The following is a 15,144-nucleotide window of genomic DNA, read 5'->3' on the forward strand; positions in this document are numbered from 1 at the left end:
GTGGATTGGTCAATTTGGACCAATCAGCGGGGGCTTAACGTAACGGCTCCGCGGACGTAACGTAACGGCTCCACGGATTGCTCCATTTCGTTCCGGGGACGACATGACATCATGATGTACCCGGAAGAATCAAATGGACAGTGACGTATCTCCAACGAGGCGTTTTGGGGAGGTATTTTCTGTGTTAGAGTTTTACTCGCTACATGGTGTACTTTGAGGGTTTTGACTCTGCAGACCATTTACATGCAGAAAAACCTTCATAACACACAAGCGGACGGGTAATAACCGGAAAAGCATGACATGTCACCTTTAATGTCTTTTGAGTTGATGAGCGTAACCCAAAGAACATAATGATTGCGCCTTACCTTTGGCTCCTTGCTTGGCGCCTCTTCCTTGACTGCGGGGACAAGTTTAAAGGTGATGGCTCCTTGTGACTGGGCCTGAACATTGGGAAAGATAGATACACCAGTTTAGGTACAAATGAAGGGGGCGGAAACCATTCATCTGTTTCACACAGCACCTAATTCAGTGAAAGGCACACAATGCAAACCACTGTATGATTGTTCAACAATGGAAGGGTTATATGGATTGGATGACCGTGCTTGGCAGGGATAGGGAGCGTGTGTAGGGGTAAGAGGAGGAGTGTTGAAAGCTATCATCAGCTTTGGAGGCCTTTGTGTCTGTCTGAGTGGGCCCCTAGAGTTTAAGAGACTGTCTTTTCTCTCCAGTTGTCCCCCCTGGCAGAGCTCAGGCCCATGGCGGAGCTTGTTTGAGGCGTGCGGCGGAGGCTGCTTGGAGAAACTACTAAGCATTAATCTCATCCAGGGGGACCGCGTGGCTCTATGCATGCTGTCTAAAGACTTACAGAGAAAAGCCAGTGTTTGGTTTTCTGCACTGCGATGGGAGGCACGTGGTCCTAAGTGAGTTAGGGGAGGTTTTTTGCCATCACAAACAAGGATTGTTATGTTGGCCAAGGGACTGGAGCTTAAACACAGGAGAAAACTCTTGGACAGCACACACAAAAAACAGAGAGAGGGCAGATGAGGCTTACCAGAATGCGGATGATTTCCTCCGGTTTCTTGTCATCCACAGGGATTCCGTTGACCTCCTTCAGTTCATCCCCAACATGAATCAATCCTGCCAAACACACACAATATTCTATTATTCTGATGTCCTAATACAGGTAAGTTACAGTTTAAAAAGTCCAGTTCTAATAAAGCCTAGGGATGTGTACAGTACACTACATTACTGTTTATCGTAGTGGTGGTATTAGAGTTTGGAAGATAATCAAAACTTTATTGTCAACACATGTAGAGTTGTGCCTATGGCTACACTGTGGCAGAGCTGAACAACAGACTGGACACTATGAACACATTTTTGAATGGAAACCATTTGCAAAACAACTGAATCATTATACTTCATGTTTATAAGAAAAAAGTGAATAAGTAAAAGTGATGACACAGTGATACAGTGATCATTCCTGAATACATCTCTGTTATGTCAGACTTAATTCCCCACTACATATTCACGTACAAATGTTGAGACGAAAATGTATAAAAACATGTTTGAAAAAGAACGAAAACTCACCACTTCTGTCGGCTGCCCCTCCTCTCATGATCCGGGCCACCAGGATGGCTCCTGTGTGATCGTCACGCATTATTGTTGCACCCTGCAGAGCAAAAACACAGAATAGAGAACATTTGGATGAGCTGCAAGTATTTTTATTAATAGATGCATCGTCAAAATGATGAGATTATTGCCCAAAATGACAGCAAGAAGTATTGGAAATTCAGTCAACACATCACCCTTTTTCTAAAAAAAATGATGTGGATGTTTTTTTGTGATGTTTTTACCTCCCATGTAACTAATAGTGAGAACATGCCAAGTATGGCAAGACATAAAGACATGGCATTTTCCCTTTCTTGCTATGATATACCGTAGATACTTTTTGTAACTGGTTGCTGGGGTAAGGCACCCCACAGTGAGAGATAGATTTCTGTGTAAACCAATGGAAAAAAGCTCAAAGATTTAAATAAATAGTCCCCCCAATAGCATCTTGAAGCAAGTTTGCATTCATTTCTTCAAAGAAACAATACTAGATTAAACGAATGACTGAATATAAGCATGCCAAGTAAAAGCATCAAACTATTTTACGTAGCTTATGGCTTGGAAAGAGAGGGGGAAGCTTAGCAGGTACGAGGCAGCAGACTCAAAAGACACACCCAAACACACAATCCTTCCCTGTCCTCCTTTATGGGCTTAGTGCTCAGCCAGAAAGACACACGAAGAAGAACTTCCTCATTGCTATGCTAAACAAAGTGTAGCATTGATGCATTTACCAGTTAACCAAAATAGGCTCGGTAGGTCTAACGGGTGCCAACCTGTCACCCCACGATCACAGTTTGTCTGGCTGAGATTTAGAATGGAATAGAATAGCGAACTGCAACTGAACGTGTGGCGTCATTCTCGCTTGCGACTCGAAACCAGACAAATGCGCCGTCTAGTCGGCACATAGTTTGTCGGGGCCGCAACTCATCGTCCACCCTTCCCCTAACTGCTATTCCAATCATTCCCAAAGATTGTTTTTATTCTGTTGTAAAAAAAAAAAGGCTCGAAGCTACTCCCGCACACTAGCCGTGCCATATTTCAGCTGTCCTAACCCACTGCCGCCCAGGTGGACCGCTGCAGAGTAACAAAAGCTAGCTGCTCAGGTTTGTGTCACTTTCCTGTTTGCCTTCCTCCGACAGGCCCAAAGTAGTTCTGGCTACTACCATGGATGGGAAGCCCAGGAAGAGATATTAAGAAAAACAGATCCTCAAAGACCAAAGGAGCCTCTGGTTTGTGCCACTTCGCCGATGCCATTAGCTTGTCATCTTGGTTGTTTTCACGACCGGTTCACACTTAATGGTTTTCCTCCTAGATAATGGTTTCCTCAAGGCTTTTTGGGGTGTGGAGATTGGAAAGGACATCAGGATAAGACAGTGGTAGGGTTTGCAGAGAGTCGCGCACCTAATAGAATAATGGGGCTAATTAGAGAAACCCGAGAGGTTGCAGTAGGAGAAAAATCGGTGCAGGTCAGTGAGAGGGGAAGGCAATGTCAAACCCTGGTGTCAGGGTCACGTATAACCTCTCAGTGTGACTTTTTAACTGTTTGTGAAGCGATGGCCCTCAGACAGACGGACAATTATTTTTGTGTGTGCGTCTGAAAGAATAGAGCGCTGTAGGGAAAGAGATGGACTGTGACAGACAACAGGCTGAGAAGGGGAGTCGGCAGGAAATCTCACAGGAGCATTCAGACATGTGGTCATTAACTTTGCTTTCTGAATCTCCTTGTTGGAGGCTGGCTGATGGCCAGTGGTATGATGGATGTTTTTATTGTGTCCCCAGGGCTCCCTGGTGGCTGGTGGCAGTCTAAAGGCTAACTAAACAGCACAGAGAGAGCCTTGGACTCCGAGTTTGTTACGACAAAAGGCTTGTCTGCATAGACTCCAGAGACATGCTCTCCATCGCATGCCTGTGCCTATCTATGGAATCTACTCACATATGGTGTGTTGATATAAATCTTGTTTTGACACATATGGCTTAAATCATATGTTGAAAGGCTGATGCCATTTAGAAACACCACTTTTACGACTTTTATTGCAAGTGGCATTATACTATAGAGCAGCACTTTTAGCGTTCAAACGCGAAAGCGTGGGGTCGTGAACCCAGATCTCCGGGAAGCCATTTTATTCCCATTCAAACCACCATGCTTTATGTGTTTTATACACCAGTAGAGAAACAACTTTGCCCATGCGTGCTTTCCATTCACACCGCACTGACTCTCTACGAGGAGTTATTTGAAGCAGCAGTTATTTAAAAAAGGTCTTCATTCTTTCGTGATTCTCATCTGACCCACTGTCCTTCAAAGTGATGCCAAGGCAGCAGCCAGGGAGAAAGAGATTCATGGAGGGAGGGGGAGCCTCCCTATAGAATCTGGCCAACCCCAGGCTGAACTCAGCCCTGGTACGGTAGCCAAATGAGCTCTATCCGATAAGAAAAGCTAAGAGAGGCCAAAACGCTCCAGTGGCAACACGAGCGAGCCAGACTGAAGGGTAGGTGGAAGAGCAGAAAGAGTCTGGACTGACAAGTTGACTGGGAGGGAAGCAAAGGAGGCAGACAGTGGGGGTCGGAGTTGAGTGATTTAGTAAGTGAATGAATAAGAGGTAGATATACATTGAAGGGATATGATAAGAAATGGATAGTAAGAAATTAAGAATGCAAGAGATGTGCTAAGATGTCCAATGCAAAAACTCAAATGAGTCTTTACCGGACTGTCATGAAATGATTAAGAGTCAAATTAAAGACTTTGTAAAAACAAAAATATGAGTATTTTTGAAGTATTGCAATACTTAGATTAACTTAATCTCTGCTTTTTGGAGCCTGCTTCTCTAGGCTACAACTAGCACATTTTATCCCTGGATGAATGTAGCTTATCTTCTTCCGTTTCAAATCTGCCTCCTGCATTTTAACCCAGTATTAAAGGTCACCTATTTCAATATTTTTCAACAGTATATTATAGATTTTAGATATATACAAAACATGTCTCTGAAGTGTTTGGTGGGAAATACCAAACAGAACATGCATTGTAGCATGCCGTATACCCCTCTGTTTCATTCCTAAAGTGCTGATTCTGTATCTGTAGCTTTAAATGCAAATGAACCGCCACTCCCCAACCCCTATGCAAAAGTGTGTGTTTAAAAAAGGTGGTGCTCTAGGAGGAGATTCAGATGATAAGGTAATATGGTTGGTTATTGGCTAATGGTCGCACAATCCCAACACATTCCTAAATATGTGGCCAAAATCTGATGAGCTAATTTTCACACAAGTTTTTATATAAATGGATCAGAAGAACAAAAAGGACGAGTCTTTTTTCCTGAAATGTTAAGAATCTTTTAACACGGAGGAGCTACATATTTATGTATACAAGACATGAAAAAGTGGATCTTGCATTATAAGTGACCTTTAAAGCAAACAGGTTTGAGATCAAGTTGAAGTCAGGCAACCTCAGTGAAGACACTCAGAATATGGAGGTAGTAAGTTAAAGATGTCAGAAAGTAGCCAAAGTTCAAATCGACAGCAAACTGTTGAAATAATCACACCTCACATTTTCACGTTTTTCTATGGCCATTCCCAAGTTTTCCCAATTCTTGATTATTTCAAGAGTGCCAAACTCCCCCCTCATTAGAATCTATAGTCAGCTTTTATATTCTCAATCCTCCAGGGGTCCATCAGCCTCTCCTGGAGGCCTGACGAATTGGAAGCAGTGGAGGCAGCTGGAACAAGCAGGGCAAATCCAACATCCTGAACTCAGCATCACCTCCCCCTGTGCCTTGATACCCTATGGGTGCCATCATCAGAATCCAGCCATGCATGGCCACTAATGAGGAGTCCTTGCTCTGTTAAACAAATACATAAACAGTCAGGCTCGAAGCTAAATAAGCTCCATGAGGTGTGTGTGTGTGTGTGTGGTGGGGACGGAGGTACATCAGGAAGAAACAAGGTAAAGACCCTCAAGCACCTAGATGGGCTTCCTGGTGTAGCAGCTAAGCATTAGCACAATCTGATGGCAAGGCTTACACCGAGCCTTCACCGCCTACTGGCACATGGAAGCCATTTCAGACTTTTCCTTGCGCTTGGAAACAGCGCAGGAAGTCAGAAAGGGAATGTCTACGTCTGTCAAAGCACATACACGCATGAGTGACAGCATGTGTAGGTGTGTTTGTGTGTGCATGCAAGCGTGTCTGATGTGTGTTTCTATGAGAGCTTCTACCTGAAGGCAGGCCAAACTGGCCCAAGAGAAACCTCAAAAGACTGATGATTGATGCTGGACAGCCACTAAGCCTGATGAATGGGCTACGCTATGTTAGCAATTAAAGACAAGGCGCCACTTAACCATCAAGTGGCTCAACTGCTATATCTGCGCAGACACAAGCTGGTAAGCTTGTTAGGGACTGATTTCATCTTCCTGTTGTCAACCATTGCTCCAGTTTGCACTTTAGATGAGTGTAAAAATAGTACTTCCAGTATTGAAACAATGTAGGGCAGAAGGAACAGAAACACACAGTCAAAAATAGAGATGAGAGGGGGGTCATCGTGGACTGAGGAGGGCCTCCTAACTGTGGTCAATTAGTCATCAGTAAGGCAATCCGAAGCCTCCACTCCTGACGTGATCAGCTCCATATGCAGCCGCTGCTCCCAGCTCTTTTCCTCCATTTCTAACACATAAATGCCTCTGATTGTTATTGTTCGGCCGGCCAAAACGCAAAGGCTTAGTCTTTGCTGTGTGATGAGGAGAACTGGAGCGACGCTTGTCCGTATCAAGCCATCGCCCCTCCCAGCGCATGCACTGGAGCGCACATACAGACATCGCAGCCACATTAAGTATGTGATGACAAATGGCTCACACCTCATACAGAGCAGGAAAAAAAACGAGAGAATAGGGAATCAAATTTGGATGTATGAGAGTGTGTTTATTAGAGAGAATGGAATGGAAGCAAGCTTGTCCAGGGAACTGTCAGCGTACAGTAGTGCCATGAAACTTCAGCAGATAAGAGGAGTAAGACAAGCTGAATGTTGGATGCGTCATCATGTTAGCTTGCCTGCGGATTGGCCACATTGGGTTTCTGGCAAGCTGCGTCTTTAAGGGGCAATTAGAATGCCCTCTGGCTGATGGACGGGATTGATGGCTGGATGACATGATGGAAGCAGGCTGGCTTGTATTCTGGTTGTATGGATGACGAGAGAGCTGGCTAGTTGTCTTGGCCTGGCTCATCACGTCTCGGGGGCTGGGGCAGGCTATGTGTGGCCTGTCTGGTAAATGCCACAGTGGAAAAGAAGGATCCAAGGATCTTTTTACCTTGACGTGGCCACAACTAAATCCACTCCACAGTTCTTAACTCGCCAGGGAAAACAAGCACGCCGCTCCATTTCAAACACCGACCCCTCGGCCCGTAACGACAACTCAAAACATCGGCCCGTGAAGCGAACCGCACACTGTGGCATTTGACAAACATTATTTCTCCCTCCAGATTGAGAGCGACAAGGGAAAACAAACACGAGTGGCCCGGGCAGAGAGGCCAACGTGTTTTGACATTATGTCACTTAACAGCAAAAGTGTAACAGGGACAATAAACTCCTGCCGACTGCTGTGTTGACTGCTATGTTTAGAGGTATGAATACAAAGGTTAGTGGAAACACATGCTGGCGTTCTTCACACCAGATGTCGATCATGGAAAAACCAAATTACAAATTGGGAATGGGCCGCCTGGACATTAAAATACAATTACCTCCAATCATATCTGGTGTTGGAGTGTGTCATTTCATCTTACCTCACTGAGATGGCATAGAGCCCCCCACACATAACACACATGACCGTTCCACACACTGAGAACTGCATATTTACGAGTTCTTACATCCTCGAACGCCACAGTCTCCAGGGTATCTCAGAAGGTGTAAAATAATGTAATATTCGGTCATGATCAGAAAATCCATTGAGCGTTATGGTCACCTATAAACATTAATACAGTGCTGTAAAGAATTACCAGGAGCCCAGATTAAAATCTATATTATTTTTGCGAAGGGGAAGAGAACCTGAAGTTTTACGTCAAATGATTTTTCGAGCTGATGCAACAAAGCTGCTGGCCAATCCCCTCTGGGTGTCTTGGTGCATGACTTTCCACCCGTTTATAAATCATTAATCATTATCACTTGTGATTGCAACTAATAAAAACGCCTCCCCGCCCACCCTACCTTTCCTCTCTTCATTCCTAGACTCCCTCTTGCACTAAACCAGGCTCCGGTTTCTCTTTGTATTTCCTTAACCTCGGTCTTGACCTCCCAGTCGTAATTAACAAGTGTACTGAGAAAAAGGAAAATTGCGGGTCATTATTTTCATAATTATGCTGAGGAGGAGAGATTCCAGGAGAAGCTGCCAGGTAATGTAATGCAGAGGGCCTTGTGACGGAACGGCTTACCTTCATTTGTCTTCCTCCACCCCCTCTTTCCTCTTCCTCCTCTGCCTCTTCAAACCTTAATGTTAGCTCAAATCATTACCAAGTTGCTATGAAAACACACTTAGCAGCCCACCTCAGAACTTCAGACAGGTGCTGGCGAATTTGGGAGTGTGAATCTGTGTGGCAATCTCACCAAATGTGTGTATTTCTTTCCATACTGTCCGTATGACTCACCATGTAGACTGAGTGGAATCGCCGTCTCTTTGCTACAAGCCGGACAGTGCCAGATATTTAGTCATTATGTACTGTATGTGTGTGTCTTGTCTGAGAGCCCTGCATGAGCGCATACAAAGAGACAGTTGTGTCACAGAGAGAGGTCTATCTCTACTCTGGGATTGTTTAGTGTTTTCCCCCCGTCGTTATCCCGGGTAAAGAAAACGGCACTTTCACATGTCACTTCTCATTTCCAAAGTGGGCTGGGAAGCAGGGCCGCTGAGGAGCACCCGGCCTGACGGGCAACAATGCTCGCATTCAGCCTCCGAGGCTCTCTGGCTCTCGGAACGCCGAGCGGAAAAGAGCAGGAGTGCTGGGATGTGTGTCCTCGTTTATGATTACACATGATGGGAGGAAGACATTTTATTTAAGAGGGCCGTGAGATTAGGATCCGGGAATGCCTCAGATGTGGCTTTGGAGGCCGTGCATGTTTTCACATTCACAACTCGGCAGGCTGCAAGGGTGGTGTTACTAATAGCCGCTGGGCTGAGTGTTGCACAAGAACATGCATATGAACAAACACAGGCTTTGAGAGGTCTGCCGTGTGTGATATATTTTTTGATTAGTCAATAAACATAAATGTATGTATTTTTATATCTACCGAAACCCTTTTTATATGTTACTAGTTAACCATCCTGCATCACCCAAAACTATAATATAAAATTAATAACACAAATATAATCACTCGCTATATAATGCCTGCTAATGTCATCAGGTCGAAAGATGCAACAGAAGTCCCCAGATAGAATCTAAATAATTATTTGCAGGCATATGGTGTGTCTATTAACATTAAGGTCAACAGATGACCTGTTACTTTTTTACTCTTTTCTTTTAATAGGCATTTCACTGGTGCACAGGGAGTGTAAAACACAATAAAAGACTGATAAATCACATCATTCTTTTTCTTTTAGCAAGTGTCTCTTGGGTGTAAGAAGTGCGGTCTAAATCTTCTTTCAACTCCCTGCTTGAGGTTTTAAAACAACCCTTGCTCTGCCTCTTTAGATGACATGTCAGTAGCTCAAAGGTTAGAAAGGAAAGGTTGGTCGCCCAAAGGTGGAGCTAGAAAACAAGTATTGTTCTCAACGAAATCCACCCAATGAATTAAAACGGTAACAAACACGACAGGCACAAAAACACAATTACACACATACAGTAAAACCAAACATACACACGTAAAATACGATTAACATTAAAGCAGTTTGAACGAAGTGCATAAGCCTTTACTGCGACATGACAGCAACAGGGGTGTAAACTCAAAACAATCTAAAATGTAAAAACTCATCAGATCCACATGAATCACACGGATGATCAATTTTGGATTTAAACGCCAACGTTGCCCCCCTGCAGTGAGCCAGTCAACAGCGGCAGCGCTCTCCACTTGTCCTCGTGTTATGAGCATGGTGCTCCATCTTCTTCTGCAACGCTCCCAAGACACTGCCGCCTAATCCATCAAGTGAAAGATGTATTGCTTTTAAAGCACATGGGTCTATCTTTAAAACACTAACATGTGTGCTGTCTGCTCTAATCTCATCTGCTCCATTCATTCCCAGCCAGTGTCATTACTTTCCTCTTTCAGTCTACTTTCTGATGTAAACGGACAATAGAAAAGTCACTTTTTGAAAAACACATCTATTTAGTCTGCTTGGTAACTGTCTCAATCAAGAACCTTTCCAAGGTTTTCAAGGATGCTCAAACTTGGGTTTGTATACATTCACATCTAAACGGGTAATAATTGAGATGGTATTAAGACTGTCTGAATGAATGCACTTGTGAAGACTTCCAGACAAATGAAATCACAGCAGACCCAAAAGTGTCAGAGGGGGTGTGCCGGCCACAGATGAGAAAAGCATGGCATGTCAAATTGCCAATAGCTCATTCCTGCGACTGACATTCATGGAAAACCAACTCCGTCACAAACTGAATCGATCATGAGAATGTCCTGCCTCACAATCATCAACTCCCTTATAAAGCAAAGAAAAATGAACTGACATCAATCTCACAGCTAGAGCTTTTACAATAATAACGTTGGACATGTCATCTGAATTTAATTAGTTTACAGCAACTTATAGAGCTTTGCAGTTGCACTGGTGCTATGTGTGGCTCTGTAATGAGAAGACCAGCTGATCCACTGGTGGCTGGGGCGGATGGCTGGGCTCAGTAATGTAATACCTGTATTGATTGGTGGTAGCTGGTGCCAGGCAGGAAGGTGTTGGCATTGCCAACTGGATGGCACGAATATTACAGTCTACAGTTTCCATTCAGTTGTACCCGATGACACCCAGTCATATTGGAAACAACAGAGCAATAAGAAATGGAGAGTGGAGAGGAAGGAGAGTGATAGATCCTGACATGGATCCTGTCACATTCCTGGCAGTGGAGGTGTTATGGCTGCTAATGATGCCTAACAACCTGGGATGGAAGAAGTGAGTGAAAGAGGGATGGATAGAGTGTCAGTTTTGCACAGAAGATGAGGATTTTGCACAAATGCGAAACAGTACTGTAGAGAGGTGCATCTATAATTCTCCTGAACTGCAGGTGTTCATATAGAAAAAGGGAAGTAAAGGGTTAACTCTACTTGAAGTGAAATGCACTATCATTAAGTCGTTGCATCTTAAAAGCAATAATGTCCTCATATCAACTCAAATAAGATGTGTTATGTACCAAATAGCAAAACCAGGTGAAAGAAAATTACTTTCTAGTAAAAGACTATTGGAGAAATAGAAATAGAAACTAGTGTGCTAGTAGGAGGACAACTTAGGATGAACTGAGTGGGAGAAGAGTATGAACATTACTCTGACAGCGATGAGAGCTGCCACCGACTGAGTGACATTGAGCAGGCTGTCAAGTGATGTGTAAAACAAACTCACAAACAGTGGGGCGTGCGCGGCGAGCATCTCAAAGTCTGCTATTTACATCTGCGTCACTGGACTTCCAGAACATCCAAATGAGAGGAACAGAGCCGGCCACAGCGGGCTTGACAGCCTCGAATGTTCTCACATCATACCGATGGTCACCCGGAGCAGCTGCGGTGTACCCCCTGCTGTGGGCGTTCAACATCGTCTTTTGCTACTCAACACATTTTGTGTGTGTGGAGATTGGGATCTTCCATAATGCTCTGGGACGACCATGCAACTCCTACATGGCAGTGCAAGTCAATTAAGTAACTCAAACACTTATGATCACAAATGTTTAAAATCTGGCATCTCACTACACTTGAACCAATAAAAATGACAATTAAATCTAAAGAAATTGGTGATTTAAAGCTGTATTAACAATAATGAAAGATGTAACACTATATAACTTGGGGGACATATCTGTAGTTCATGTTTTAGGCCTCTCTCGATCCTCCAAGCTCCTGTATTTTTTTGTTTTGGATGAGTTGTGGGACACCAGTGCATTGTAACTTCCTCCAACTTTTGACTCCAACTCTGAGTTCTCCTATTTGTCAGTCTGCATTCAAGCCCTTCATCACCGGAGGAAAACCTCACCAGTATATCAGCAACACATACTCCGCACTGACGCAACCCCCTTAACGCTCAAATGTAGCCCCCCACCAAAACTGTTCTGAAACGCTATCCAAAATAACACATTCTTTTAATAAAAAGACATGGCTAAGCTGATGTTTCTGTATGCGCGCACATGTTTATGCCGCTCTCCAAACCCAATTATTTCAATATCCTGACACCTGAGCTAATAAATCTGCCGGTTTGAGAGCAGCGGGAGAGCAACAGAAACAGGGGGAAGAAGAAGGGGGGAGTTTGTCCTGGAAGATAGAGTTTTTAGTTCCACTGAAATGTCGCATGAAGTCAGGCTCTAAGAAATGATAGTGATTCATCAGAGCTACTGAATACAATCCGCTCAACTTATCATAATTAACTAAATGGATGAGTCACAAGGAAAGGGGTCTGCATGCTAACCACAGCCCAATGCCTACAAAAGTGTAGAATGAGACAAAGGCAGATAGTGAAAAAACAAGAAAATAAAAAAGGATGAAGGAAGGAGGGATGGAAAATAAATTAGATATTGTATAGCCGCGTTGTAATCATGTGGAGATTGCGAATTTTAAGGCTGATTATATGAAATGAGGAGTTAAAGGGCACATCCAAATCAATTTGGTGTGGCACTGAATGAGGAACATTCGCAATTAGAGGGTTTTTCATTGGTTAGTAAATTGCTGTGATTTCACTTTCAGCATCTGACCTGCAGGTTGTTTCCTTAATATACGATCTACTGTAACTGTTCATTAGGGTCAGTTTCCCTTCAAAGATGGACATGATGACAACCGTTAAGGGACCAGAGGTAGATGGATAACCTTCCCATTTCATGTCTAATTAGAGGGTCACAAAAATAAAGTAACTTCACCTTCCCAAATTGCAAAGTAACAAGAGCAATTTCACAATTTGTGCAGAATTCTGACAAATGTCAGCACATTTTCAGTGTGTGTGTGTGTGGTATTGGGAGCTGCTCTGCTGGAGCACTAGATCAGAATTTCATTCAGAGCCAGTTGTTTAAAACCTTCATAATCAATACAAAAAAAGCTTTCTGTATTGAAAAAGTTGTATGATGTGAACATATGGTGGTACTGGTTCTTTAGTTTAAAACTACTAGGTAAAGGATTGTTGAAAAAACAATAGACATGTACATTAGGGGAAAAAATATATATATTTAGTGTGAAAAGGCCTTTAGCTACACAGTCAAATATAGTACAATATGTAGAAGTCCCACTTTTTTTCTTGCAAGTCTACATCACTAAAAGGTTTATTCCCTAAGTAACAATTTGACAAATGCAAGTCGTACTCTCTCGAGACACATGAATTCTTTAGTGGACTTAAGAGTCATAGGTTCTGACCAAAGGTGCGTACATATGACTGGAATGATGGAAGTCTTTTTCAAAGGTTGCAAACCCTTGCCGAAAAGAGGCCTAATCTTCTAAGGGGATTCAAGTTGATCTTGTTTTGGTGCCCTACGTTAAAAATAGAAAGCCATCACACTTGACATTTTTGAGATTGCTCGATACCACAATAGCAGGCCTTTAGAATTCTTTGTTTTCTTTCATGCATACATAGGAAAAGTATGGCCTGTAGAAGAATTCGCCGGTTGTCAACATCACGTCAGGCCTAACTATAGCCACAGGCAATTGTGGGTCCTATGGGCAGTGAGAGGGCAACTAAGACATGCACGAAAGAAACACATTTAGTAAAGTGCTACTTCCAGTTGCTCACCAGTTGTGTAAGATGTCAATGTCGAGTGGTCTCTGTAATTATTGTAGTTGCAAAAGCAAATTTGGTGGCTATTGGTGTTACGTTTAAGAAAAAGCTGTCTTTTCCAATGCAGGTTGGGAGTAATCATAGCTTGATTCCCTGCTATGAATCAATGTGTGTAGCCTGCTCTGCATCAACAAACTAAACAGAATTGTAGCATACTTTCAGCAATATTGCGGTGATACTGATGATATACTGCATTTGAAAACCCACATTAAATAAAACCACTTTTAAATTAAAGAAGTATTTATAAAACTGACCTGTAAAAGAACCCCGGAGGCACAGCACCTTCTCCATTTAAGTTTTTGAAAACACACAATAACCAGTGTGGACCCTTAACCTATAAATTGTAACTCATTCCCTATATTACTAGAAAAATGTATTCTTCATAATTAACACCTTCAATCTTGTACAATACCACACATTACACATCGTAAATGTGTGTTACAGATGTCCTCAGGAGCCAAATTTACTGAAACAAAAAAGAATCAAGCCGTGTAATGGAATAACACCGGCTGGATGATTACGCTGACTGGGGCGGGTGTAAATCACATTATGGTTTCAGGGAATGTGATCCAACATCACAAGACTCAGGAGAGGCCGGAACAGGAAGTGCTCGGAACAATGGGTGTTCAAACGGGAGAGCGAGAATTCCTGCGAGCCACATTATTACGTTCAGCAGCTCCGCAGAACATGCAACAACCCAAAAATGCTTTAGGTGTGTTCTCCTTCCCCAGGGGTGTGGTGAAAGGAGCGCGCCGGCCTGGAGCCAAGATGGTGGTTAGGGTGAAAACCACAAAGTGAAAATAGAGGCGGCCGGGGCCAGGAAACGTCCGGCATAGATCAAAGCTGGGCGGGTCCTCAGCACACAACAAAGTGCTTGAATGACAGATGGAGGTCAAGAGCTTGAGTAGAGGAGTGTTTACGTATGTGCTAGGGCACTGAGGTCAGTCAGTGAATCAAAAACAACGGCAAAACCTAAGTTATCAGGCGACAAAGATGAAGAAATGTAAAGGTATCAGGTGAAGCCAGCGGGAATTAGGTTTGGTGGTGTTACAGAAGCCCATTACCAAATGTGCAGCATTGGCTGACAAGAGCAGGGAAATGCATGGAATAAAAACCATCAAACGACAGCCCAAGATGTCAGTGCAATAAAGATTGGACCAGAGGCCAACAGAGACGGGTGGGTGTTGACGTCTGGGACGGTGTCTGAAGAGCACGGACGTGAGAAGCATGTTACAATGAGAGAGCAACACTGACCAGGATAGAAAAGGGGAAGCTGTTCGCAGACAGTGAGCCTAGACTGGCTGAAAATACTCATGGCCAAGAGCAGAGTAATTGCGGTCGGTTTTGGTGTGCTTACAACTTCAAGGTTGTGGGTTGGATTCCCACAGGCAAGTACCTCAAAAGCATGTATGGTATTGGCTTGCCTTGTGGGATGGATGCTGCTTTGGTACGAGAAGTGTGTTCAGAAACGAAGTAAACAACAGCAAGATAGGAGGATTATAGTGACAAAAATATGTTAACCAGAAATGATAAAGAACCTGATGATCATTTATGATCATTTTGACAACATGGTTTCTTTTAGTATTTAAAAAAACTTGATTGGGAAACAG

General features: G+C 43.4%; 1 protein-coding gene across 2 annotated transcripts in view; it reads right to left on the reverse strand.

The window, feature by feature from the left end:
• mpp7a (MAGUK p55 scaffold protein 7a) overlaps positions 1–15,144 on the reverse strand; it is a 157,274-nt gene that overhangs the window by 43,988 nt on the left and 98,142 nt on the right. For both annotated transcript variants that reach the window (XM_034108920.2, XM_034108921.2), the window contains exons 7-9: positions 1,588–1,669; positions 1,052–1,137; positions 366–440 (exon numbers count right to left, since the gene is read on the reverse strand). In XM_034108920.2, the coding sequence (XP_033964811.1) occupies positions 366–440; positions 1,052–1,137; positions 1,588–1,669 (243 nt within the window). The remainder of the gene's footprint in view (positions 1–365; positions 441–1,051; positions 1,138–1,587; positions 1,670–15,144) is intronic.

Source organism: Pseudochaenichthys georgianus, chromosome 20, assembly GCF_902827115.2.
Source record: "Pseudochaenichthys georgianus chromosome 20, fPseGeo1.2, whole genome shotgun sequence".
In the NCBI taxonomy this organism is placed as follows: Eukaryota; Metazoa; Chordata; class Actinopteri; order Perciformes; family Channichthyidae; genus Pseudochaenichthys; species Pseudochaenichthys georgianus.